This window comes from Sander lucioperca, chromosome 22, assembly GCF_008315115.2.
Source record: "Sander lucioperca isolate FBNREF2018 chromosome 22, SLUC_FBN_1.2, whole genome shotgun sequence".
NCBI classification, from domain to species: domain Eukaryota; kingdom Metazoa; phylum Chordata; class Actinopteri; order Perciformes; family Percidae; genus Sander; species Sander lucioperca.
The window spans coordinates 2468000-2480336 of NC_050194.1; the positions used below are offsets into that span (position 1 = coordinate 2468000).

The window sequence follows — 12337 nt, forward strand, 5'->3', positions numbered from 1 at the left end:
TGCCCCCCTCCTCTTTTCCTTTCTCACACGGCTTCAGTGCACATCTGCACTTCTGCAGCGAGATGCTCCTCTTTCAGCAAGCAGGGCGCCTGCAGCTGTAGGGGGGGGGGGGGGGGGCGATTTGCCAATTCCCCACACAGTGAAATGAAATATAGATAACAGAAAACAGCTTCGCGGCGCAGAGGATTTTTTTAAGTTCTCGTGCCGCCCCCCATGAGTCATGAAAAAATGCCGTCCTGGGCTGCTGCCCGGTTCGCCCGTGCCAAAAACCGCCACTGTCCCCAGCGTATTCGTTGTTGACCCAAAAGACCAGAAACCTTGAAGAATCACTGAGACGTTTAAATAAGGTTAACACTTTAGTAACAGCATTTTAAAATATACAAATACACATGCTGGCCAAAACATGCGGACCCACAACCCAGACCTCCCCATGTCTCCCAGGTTATGAGCAATGTTTCACAAAAGTCCAAAATCCTTTATTCTCTCCGGGGGGTGTCCTCCTCTTGTGTCATCAGGATGTGGGGGGTGCTCCATCGCCACCCCAGAATGGCAGCGTGTCTGTTCATTCTCCAAATGGGTTGGCAGAAAGCCCTCACCTTCCTTCCGCCTTCTCATCATCTTGTGACCTTTCGACCAGACGTAAACACATATATTTCTACCAGCTAGTCCTGTCATTAATGTTGCAACAAAACCTTTCCCACAGAATGCACAACATCACACAGACAGGTACACGAGACACACTAAACAGAAACTGTTATCATCAGACACACACATACACACACACACACACACACACACACACACACACACACACACACACACACACACACACACACACACACACACACACTGTCGTCACCCTGTGGTGCACACTTCTCATCTGTTCTGCAAATTTAATTACCTTTTCTGTTCCTGCACCCTTAACCCATTACAGCCCAAACTGATTTTATGACTTCAGCTTAACTGTCTGTGCATCAGTGACATTTCCTTGAACCAGTTCCTGCACAAATGTAACTCTAACTGCTAATATTCTATAATCATGTCTACAATAATAGAAATATCTTCCACATGTCAACCCAGCACGCTCCCAGCGAGCGCAGCGCTGCTTTCATTCATTTATTTAGATATCATCAGCTGATTTTACTCACGGCCCCCCGGCTCTTTTCTCCGGAGACGTGACATCGGCAGCTTTAGCAGAGTGTATCCGTTTCTTCTTCATAGTCTGTGGAAGAGTTTAGTGACTTGTTGTGGCGACTCCTTCACTCATCTTATTTCCCTTAGTGCCTTTTTGAGGAGGATTGTGACTCGTATGGTAAATAAGCTCTCGCGGAGATCTCGTTCAGATAATGCAAGATCTATTAGCCTACGTCAAAAAAAGAAATAAATAAGAAATTCTCCGTGGTTGACTTTTAACAGAAATGTAACCCTTGTGTTGTCTTCAAGTCGACTAACATGCAACTTGTGGTTTTTCTGGCTCAAAATGTAAAATGAAAACCTTTGGGTCAACCAGCTAGAAAAGATTAGACATCCACTGAAAGGTTCTGGTGACCCATTCAACAGACTGTGGACTCTGGAGCTGAATCTCTAACAGCTCATCTTATCTAAGTCAACTGTCTGACTATGACTATGACTGATTGATATACCTCTGTAGAATTGGATCTTCTTTTATTTTATTTTATTTATTTATTTATGTGTTTGCACTCTTCGTTCCATGAGGAAGGGCACCAATGTGGGACTGTCTCCAGTTTGTTTGTATATGGATGTATGCTCATTTCTGTATATTGAAAACGCCTAAAATAAAGTTATATATAAAAATATTCAGCGTTTTTTTTTTCTTCACTTTTATCCAAGTTTTTTTGGCACTTTTTCCGATGTTTTTGACGATTTTTTTCAACGTTCTTTTATTTATATATTTGTTTTTTCAAATGTCATAAAATGGAATACAACACCCAAATCAATGAAAGTAGTGATCTGATATCTTACTTTAGGCTACTAGTTGTATGGAACCATCCACATTTGTTTTTACAATTTGGTTGAAAGAAACCTAAATTTCTGATACAGAAACTTTTTTAAAAATGGGTCAAATTTGACCCGAGGACACCAGGAGGGTTAAACTTTTACTAATAAATGATCACACTAGGTACGCTATACGGTCACCAAACTGTTTACTTTCCACCTGTCTAACTCAAACAAAAGAACTCCCCCAGCTGTCAAAGAGACAGAGACTTGTTATGTCTCCTACAGATGTCGTTGCTGCGCTCCGCCTCTACCGGACCCCCTAAACTTCCGTAGATCCGTCTCCTCCTCACAATCCCGTCTGGTGTTGCTCAGGTAGGTCGCATGTTAAATGCTGCTGCGCTATTTGATTCTTTTCTTTGTAAATTGTGCTGTGACCCTTCAATATGTATTGTCGAAAAGTTAATATGATAGTAATTAAGCTGTTTTGGGCCGTTTTTACGGTTAAATGTAAGTTTTAACGATGCTTTGTTCAACTATTTTTCTTTTCACGCCAGCTGTTACTGTGTAATGTAATAACGGAGATTTTACAGGCCATTTAGAGTGTGTAAACTCTGTTATTTAATGTAATAACGGAGGCTCTACAGGCCATGTTGAGTGTGTAAATTCTGTTATTTAATGTTTAGGAGCAGAGGTGCTGATAGAAGGTCTACTGTTTCCTATTGTCTTCTGCAGGTATGTGTATCTCTTTATTATATATATATATTCTTGTTGTTATCTGTGCAGTCACCCAAACCCACGCACTGTTTAACTTTGCCTACTGAAACTGTTAGAAAGTATAAAACATTGTTTCTCATGTTTTCCACATATTGTTATAATCCAAGTAAGTATGTCTATGGAGATTCATGTATGCATCCAGGTAATTGTAGTTTCAACAAAGCTTTAATTTAAAAACACTGGATGAAAAAAATATAAAATAGAAGACGTTTCATTGTTCATCCAAACACCTTCATTATAGGGCTGTGCACTTAATCAAAATTTAATCGTGATTATGATTTCAGCTCCCAATGATCATAAAAACAGAATAATCGAGAAAAACAATTATTTATATATATATGTAACACCGGAATTTCCCATTTTTTTGGGATCAATAAAAATCTATCTATCTATCTATCTATCTATCTATCTATCTATCTATCTATCTATCTATCTATCTATCTATACATATATATATTTCATTACGTTTTGCAAGTAAACACTTATTTTCTCTTGTGTTCTGAATAAAAATATAAAGTTTAAATAGGACAGGTATTAAGGCAAAGTTCACAGTTGTATGTTTGTTTGTTTTTTACTGTTAATTTATTTAACTTTTTCCACTGTTTTTTAAGTTCAATAATTGCAACATCTTTCCAAAAGTCAACGAGTAATTGTGTTAAATTAAATTAAAGATTTCAATATTCACCGAAATAATCGTGATTATAGTTTTTTCCATAATCGAGCAGCCCTAGTTCATCAGTTATTTAGTTTGCACAGGAAGTAACTCTGGCCTTAATACACAAGGCAGTCACATGATCTCATGGCATGAAGTCACATGACTGCTAAGATGTAGTCCATTGTGGCCAACGGCACAGAACACACCGAACAGACTCGAGTCACCGACCTCGGCAGACTGTCCGCCGGCCGTGTGTCACAACCTTTAAGCGCCTGGGAATGGTTTTCAGAACCATGTTGTAGGCTGAAGACAAATGATGTCTCAACCCACCTCCCTTATTTAAAGAAGGTCGCTCCCCTTTAACAAACATGGCCTCCTTGACGCCTCCTTCAAACCACCTATCCTCTCTGTCCTGGGCCCAGTTTATCTAAAGTAATCCAGTGGGATTTCATCATCGATCACGGATTGGATAAAATTTTGGAAATGGGGTTTTCAAAAGCAAAAGAGGGATTCTGAACTAAGATCAGAGCATGTAATCTGATTTTATTTTACATTCTCCTTTAACAAATATGGATATATTAATATTATAAAATGTAATATATAAAACCACCTATCCTCTCTGTCCTGGGCCCAGTTTTTCTAAAGTAATCCATTTCGGGATTTCGGATCACGGATTGGATCAAATTTTGGAAATGGGTTTTTCAAAAGCTAAAGAGGGATTCTGAACTAAGATCAGATCCTGTAATCTGATCTTAAATTTATCTGGATCAAACCTGCCCTCTGGGTTTATTTAAAACTTTAAACTCTGTTTGGGATCTACTTGATCCAAAAAAAAAAAACAGGATTATCCTGATCCAATCAGAAGGCTGGATTCAGTTGTGATTTTTCCAACCAAATAAAATCAGAGAGTGTTTTTTTTTTAAGTGAATGATCACAAAATCAATGTTTACTGATGATATATATACATTTCTTCATATTGGAAGCATATGTGAAGCATCTCACATCTAATGAAATATGGTAAACAAAAAAACTAACAAAAAACATAAAATAAGGAATGTAAAATGTTTCTGTTTATTACAGTTTTTCTGTTTCTTAAAATTAAAATAAACTATGGCTATTAGTGGCCACTGGTATGTGTCCTACCTGTCTATATGTGTCCTACCTGTCTGTATGTGTCCTACCTGTCTGTATGTGTCCTACCTGTCTGTATGTGTCCTACCTGTCTATATGTGTCCTACCTGTCTGTATGTGTCCTACCTGTCTATATGTGTCCTACCTGTCTATATGTGTCCTACCTGTCTGTATGTGTCCTACCTGTCTGTATGTGCCCTACCTGTCTGTATGTGTCCTACCTGTCTATATGTGTCCTACCTGTCTATATGTGTCCTACCTGTCTGTATGTGTCCTACCTGTCTATATGTGTCCTACCTGTCTATATGTGTCCTACCTGTCTGTATGTGTCCTACCTGTCTGTATGTGTCCTACCTGTCTGTATGTGTCCTACCTGTCTATATGTGTCCTACCTGTCTATATGTGTCCTACCTGTCTATATGTGTCCTACCTGTCTGTATGTGTCCTACCTGTCTATATGTGTCCTACCTGTCTATATGTGTCCTACCTGTCTATATGTGTCCTACCTGTCTATATGTGTCCTACCTGTCTGTATGTGTCCTACCTGTCTGTATGTGCCCTACCTGTCTGTATGTGTCCTACCTGTCTATATGTGTCCTACCTGTCTATATGTGTCCTACCTGTCTGTATGTGTCCTACCTGTCTATATGTGTCCTACCTGTCTATATGTGTCCTACCTGTCTGTATGTGTCCTACCTGTCTGTATGTGTCCTACCTGTCTGTATGTGTCCTACCTGTCTATATGTGTCCTACCTGTCTATATGTGTCCTACCTGTCTATATGTGTCCTACCTGTCTGTATGTGTCCTACCTGTCTATATGTGTCCTACCTGTCTGTATGTGTCCTACCTGTCTGTATGTGTCCTACCTGTCTGTATGTGTCCTACCTGTCTATATGTGTCCTACCTGTCTATATGTGTCCTACCTGTCTATATGTGTCCTACCTGTCTGTATGTGTCCTACCTGTCTGTATGTGTCCTACCTGTCTGTATGTGTCCTACCTGTCTATATGTGTCCTACCTGTCTATATGTGTCCTACCTGTCTATATGTGTCCTACCTGTCTGTATGTGTCCTACCTGTCTGTATGTGTCCTACCTGTCTGTATGTGTCCTACCTGTCTGTATGTGTCCTACCTGTCTGTATGTGTCCTACCTGTCTATATGTGTCCTACCTGTCTATATGTGTCCTACCTGTCTATATGTGTCCTACCTGTCTGTATGTGTCCTACCTGTCTATATGTGTCCTACCTGTCTGTATGTGTCCTACCTGTCTATATGTGTCCTACCTGTCTGTATGTGTCCTACCTGTCTATATGTGTCCTACCTGTAGTTCTCAGCTGAGCCAGCAGGCTACACTGTTGGCTCCATTTAAGGCTCTGGTCAACAGGATTTAGTCATCCTGAAATTTGGTATTTAGATCCCAGTGATCCAATCCAATGTTCCTGTCATAAAGTAAGATGGATCAGGAGATCCTGGATAGAAAAACATGGGATTTCCAAATCCGTATCAATTTGATCCAGATTAAATTTTTTGAAAAACTGGGCCCAGGAGATAGACATCTTGAGCTCGAAATCTGTGTTGTTCTTTTTGTAGATGAGTATAGACTGCTGAGTCTTGTCCCGAGGAGTTTTTCCGCCTATGTTGATACAGTACATGCGTTGGATGAGCGGCTGTTTTGTCTCCCCAATGCACAGCTCTTTACACTCCTCCTTGCATTTGATCGCACACACCAGGTTGCTCTTTTGACGTTTTGGAATCTTGTCCTTGGGGTGGACTAGACGCTGCCTCAGTGTGTTTTTAGGATTAAAATATACTGGGATGTTGTAATTAATAAACACTCTCCGGAACTTCTCAGACAGCCCAGTCACATATGGGATGACAACATGGCTTCTTCTGACCTTATGATTGGTTTCTGTTGATAGTTTAGAAACTTTTCGGGGGTTGTAACACTGTTTTAATGCATGTTTTACCTGTTTTTATTCCTTATTAGAGCCCGACCGATTTAAAAATCCAATATTCCGATACATCAGCCGATATATATTTAAAAAAAAACAAACAGAAATGTGTAACTTAAGATATGAAATTTAAAATTCTTTTGAACAAAAAGACAATAACAACAAAACAATCAAAGAGTGTTGCCAACAGAGACGTTGTAAAGCGCCCTCTGGTGGAGAAACTATGCAGCGCCAACACTCAGAACATGGTTAAAGGGTGTTTTGTCCATTTTTTATTTTATTTTTTTAATATTCAATTATCAGAATAATTTGTCATTTGTCATTATAAATGATTCTGGTGAATGAATATTAAAAAAATAACATTTCAGAGTACCCCTAGGGGGACACGTACCCCCATTTGAGAAACACTGCTCTAGACCATTCATTCCCAAACTGTGGTCCGCGGACCACTAGTGGTCCGTGATGGTACTGCAGGTGGTCAGTGGAAAAGCAAAATAAAATATAAAATAATATTTTTTAACCTTTATTTTACCAGGAAATTCCCATAAAAATAAAAAAATATGTATGTTGATATAAAATTTAAATTAAATTGTCAAGTTATTGTGTGATTACTAAAATAGACTAGTGGTGCTCGGCCCTAACCCTAACCCTAAAATTGCCAAAGGTTTAGAAATTTTTACTATATCCATATATAACCATATATATGTGTTCTTATTACTGTATAGATTTAATACTCCGTTGCTATGGAAATAAGCCTGTTGTTCAGATGAACCAGATTATGCCCTCGGGCGCTTGAGTAAATAAATAAATAAAATATGTGGCAGCCGTTGTGTGCAGTAAACTTTCTTTTAATGAGCCTGTTGTACTGATGAGATGACCAGTTATAGTTTTAGTGCTAGTAGGCCTATTAATTCAGGTAATTCATTAATTTGGATTAATTCAGGTAGGACTGTGTGTAGACATATTTTATTATGTGTATTATGAGGTGGTCCGTGAAAATTCTTGATTACAAATAGTGGTCCACACACTCAAAAAGTTTGAAAACCCCTGATCTAGACAATACTGTCTTGTATTGGTGAGGAGCAGAGGTGCAGATAGTAGGAAACAGTAGACCAGAAGCCAATTAATGTGATATTGTCTTCTGCAGAGAAAATACATTTTGGAAAACCGTCAGCTGAAGTTGTTTCCATACAGATGTTTATAAACATTTTTTGCAGAATTAACAGATTCGGATGAGGAGAGTGTCAGGGGTTATGATTTTCTCTTAATGAATTTAAGATGATATATTTTTGGAGATGGCTATGCTTAGTTTTACATTATTACCTCTGTATAGGCGTCAAGCTACCCACCTTCCCTACTGAATCAAGCATGCTGCAGCCCATTGAGGACACCAACATGTTGCACAATACTTGTGAGTACTGATGACCACTTAAGAAGCATGATAATGTGTTGTGTACAACATGAGTCACAGGCTGATTCATGTGTTTTAGCCCATGAAGATGGCCCCATGTCTGACCAAGTGGTGCGTGCGGACAGCCCCCAGGGCAGTGAACTGCCCACTCCTAGTGAGTATTTACTTTTCCCCTCGCACCAACCATCGCACTGCACAAAGTCATAGTCCATTCAAGACAAGTAGTTTCTCACTGCTTGTGAATTAAAGCTACATTGTGTAAGAATTTCTCCCATCTAGCGGTGAAATTGTATATGACAGCCAACTGAATATTACTTTCTAGCCCCTCCCATTCCGAGCACGTTTTAACTCCTACGGTCAGGGCCGGCGATTGCTATAGGCGAACTAGGCGTTGCCTAGGGCGTCAAATGTGTTGGTTGTCGGCCTTAGGTCTACTTCTCATTAATAATAGAATCAGGATTACAAGCGAAATAAAACATGTTTATTAAACATGATCATCCCAGGGCGCACCCTCAGCCACACATTCACTTGTCCACCTGATTATTAGATTGAGCTGATAATTATTGTCGATCATTTCCTAATTGGGGGAAAAGTTCAAACTAATGATTTAGTTTGAAGTTCCCGTGACATGACGTTTCCAGTCTATGGGTCTGACTCAAACACACAGAGCTCTGAAGCAGACCTGTTCAGTGTCCACTCTCTCTGTAAAAATAGAGATGAGCAGTGGAACAGACCATGGAGCTGCTGCACCGCGCCTTCCATGGTCTGTACAGCTTCAGGTTTATAATGGATGCGCTCTGCTGTGGGCATGCTGCAGCAGATGTGTCCCGTTTGAGCTCCGTGTATTTCTGCCGTAGTTTCAGTTTTCCACCTCCGATGTAGAGCAGCGTTCAGCCACTTCCCTAAACTTAGTCTCATTCAGAGACCAGAGACCCAAACGGGGCTCTGAGTCTGTCAGGAGGTCTGAGATCTACCGTATCAGCAGAGCAATCATGTAATGCACAGCAGACTATGGTGCAGGTGGATTGTTTTCTGAAATATTGTGACTTTATTCTTGTAATAGCCTATTATAACTTTATTTTTCTCAAAATATCACGACTCCTCCAAATCACAGAGAACAAAGATGAGATATATTTTGAATGTGCACAAAGTTTTGAACATGAGCAGAAATCTTGCTCAAACAAGTCTGAAATATGACAGTCCAGGGGATTATTAATTCATTAAAATGAGTAATGTATCATTGAGGTGAATAATAATAAATAGATGAACCCAATACAGAATGCCTGAGAGCCTTACTGCTAAATATTCCATTATGTTTATATATTTGGGCTGTAATCTATGTTTCTCCTTACAAAAAGATATTTCCAGCATAAATTGATTCAGAAAAAGGTAGAAATAGGTGCATAGAAATTCACCTGAATGCAGGAAATTAAGTGTTAAATGCTCTAAATGTTCTGGGGGTGGACCCCCAGACCCCTCTGCATCATAGGTCACCACACACATCTGGAGACAAAGCACTGGCCTTTGGGTTGCCAGACCAGTTATGATTAGACCAAATGTTGGTGCCATCTAACTTACATGCAAGCTAGAAACTATAATGAACATACATTGCTACTCTATCGCTGACACAGCACTGTGGAGATCTGGCAATGCGAGACTATGGGGGGGGGGCACAAAGCTAGAGCCGGCCCTGCCTACAGTGGCCATATTATTCCAGGAAGTACAACTTCGTCTGCGAGTGTACCTTTCAGTGTAATAGTTTTACGTTTTCATTATTTTGGTACCATTTCATTGCTAACATCAGCTATCAGGTTCCCAAACGAATGCAAGCTAATGTAAAGTATCAGCGTGATCCTCCATCTTCAACAGGCTTTAAATCTGCCGGCAGATCGAGTAATCTCCTCCTGGCATTCATCACGGTGCCACTGAGTGTAAAAGCGTGAAAGGCGGAGGTATATCCATCTTTGGCTAATATATTTTAAAGATGGAGGCGCAACATGGTGGCCGTCATTTGAGCGACTCGCTCATATGTATTCTGAATGATTCTGAATGGCAGATTCTACGCTTACGAGAATACTTTGATTAGTTGGTGGAAGTAATTAGAAATGAATGAGCACATATTTGTGAAAGAAAGTTTTTTTTTTGTTGCTAAGAATCAACTCAAAACATTACACAATGGAGCTTTAAGCATAGTAATGACTGAAGTATTTCATTATTAATTTAGTATATGCAACATGAGCGTACTTACAGGCTGACTCATGTGTTTCAGACTCTGTAAGTCAAACCTTGGATGGCCTTGTGGAAGCATTCTCTGGCCCCGAGAACTGTGCTGCCAGATCTCGGCGCACGGAAATGTCGAGTGAGTTTTCACTTTATCCGTCGCACCAACCAAAAGTCTATTTAGGACAAAGTGTTACTGCTTGAGAATCAAGTTTGGTAATGATTTGGCTTAATGAAATGTTTCAGACTTGTCTGGCTTAGAGGAGCGGAGTGTGCCAATTCTTACCTTTTTGTTTCATTTCAATAATTGTACATCTTTGAATATTCGTTGTTTTCTTCGCTGTCGACCTGTCGACACCCAGTGAGAATTCATCGCATCACACTTTAAACAATCACTTTTGTATTTGGTCAGGCCTTGTGAAATGTAAGAATATTCTATGTTTTTCAGGATCTTGTCATGCAGCGAGAGGTCATGCGAGGGATGGCTATCGCTCCAGGTAAAGAAGCAGGACAGGGCACAGCATCAGTAGTGGCTGGCTTCTACTGGTTGGTCTCCAGCCCTTATTTTGGCCAACCAGTAGGGGTTAGTCTGTTTCAGTGTTAAAGGTGCACTATGAGTTCCTCATGACGTCACTTCTGTTGACGTTCCAAGTAAATACCAAACAAAACAGAGCAAGCTCCCCCCATGTTTCCATAACTGTCTAACTGGCAATTTCCACTGGATGCGTAACGGCTGCGGACTGGCTCCGCTGCGGAACGGCTGCATCCGGCGTCCGTCAAAAATAGAAGCTCTGGGTATCAGCTCCGGAGGGCTGCGGACCGCCGGAGCTGGGATGGAGTCGGGACGCAGACGTTCTGCAGTCAGTGGAAATACACACAATGACTTTAATGGAAACCTAATGACTCCGTCGACGTTCCGGAGCCGTTCCGCAGCCGTTCCGCATCCAGTGGAAATTGCCGGTAACTGTTCCGTAACTGTCTAACTGTCTAACTGTCATGACTAACTGACTGACTGTCACAGAGCCCCATCCCCTCCCCCAACCATCTTGTCTGTGATTGGCTGGAGTGGTTTGTTGTATTTTGGTGCACAGCCTGTGCCTTTAGTGTTTGTTTGATGTTTACGACCCCTGTGTTGTCTCCCGAGACCGGGCTTTTTTATGGTGTGTTCAGGGGGCAGGCACCTAGTGGATCAAGGAGAGATGCCTACAATTTGAGACAAAAATGAAATCGCGCTGAAACCATGCAGGAACTCATAGTGCACCTTTAAAACATCAGTTATAAATGTATGGCCAAGTGATTCAATTTAAATGTTACTAGGTCCAGCGGTGGATCCAGCATCAGGTCCTGGCACAGTGATGGTGTGAGGCACACCTGCAGGTCCAGACATGACGGGTCACGGCACAGGTCCAGACATGATGCCCGATCCCGTAGTGATGCCCCCTGTCTCCCGGCCAGGTCCAGACATGATGCCCGATCCCGTAATGATGCCCCCGGTCCCCCGGCCAGGTCCAGACATGACGGGTCACGGCACAGGTCCAGACATGATGCCCGATCCCGTAGTGATGCCCCCTGTCTCCCGGCCAGGTCCAGACATGATGCCCGATCCCGTAATGATGCCCCCGGTCCCCCGGCCAGGTCCAGACATGATGACGGATCCCGTAGTGATGCCCCCGGTCCCCCGGCCAGGTCCAGACATGATGACGGATCCCGTAGTGATGCCCCCGGTCCCCCGGCCAGGTCCAGACATGATGACGGATCCCGTAGTGATGACGGATCCCGTAGTGATGACGGATCCCTTAGTGATGACGGATCCCGTAGTGATGACCCTGGTCCCCCGGCCAGGTCCAGACATGATGACGGATCCCGTAGTGATGACCCTGGTCCCCCAGCCAGGTCCAGACATGATGACGGATCCTGTAGTGATGACCCTGGTCCCCCAGCCAGGTCCAGACATGATGACGGATCCTGTAGTGATGCCCCCGGTCCCCCAGCCAGGTCTAGACATGATTATGGATCACCGCACAGTTATCTCAACAGCCCCCACTATGACAGGCATGGTGAGTTGTCGGCTGCGTTCACACTACGCTCAATTAGGATACAGTGCACATATTGCTTTGGACAAGAAATCAATTAATTTAGAATACCTTATTGCAGCAGGCGGTTCACACATTGGGTGAATCCCCAAAATCCTCATTGGGCACTATGCACTAAACCTGCAATGCTTTCATTTGTT

At 41.8% G+C, this 12337-nt stretch overlaps 1 protein-coding gene and 1 long non-coding RNA gene across 2 annotated transcripts; one reads left to right on the forward strand and one right to left on the reverse strand.

The window, feature by feature from the left end:
• The first annotated feature begins 2519 nt into the window (after positions 1–2519).
• On the forward strand, positions 2520–8016 carry LOC116059268. Its single transcript, XR_004107270.2, has 3 exons — positions 2520–2691; positions 7807–7884; positions 7964–8016. It is a non-coding gene; the product is annotated as an uncharacterized LOC116059268 (long non-coding RNA).
• Positions 8017–11578: 3562 nt separating this feature from the next.
• Positions 11579–12035, reverse strand: LOC116059267 (jacalin-related lectin 34-like). Its single transcript, XM_031312239.2, has 3 exons — positions 11901–12035; positions 11754–11864; positions 11579–11669 (listed from the first exon to the last, which is right to left on the reverse strand). The coding sequence occupies exons 1-3, from the start codon at positions 12005–12007 to the stop codon at positions 11627–11629; spliced, it is 261 nt and encodes an 86-aa protein (XP_031168099.1). The 5' UTR covers positions 12008–12035; the 3' UTR covers positions 11579–11626.
• Positions 12036–12337: the final 302 nt, after the last annotated feature.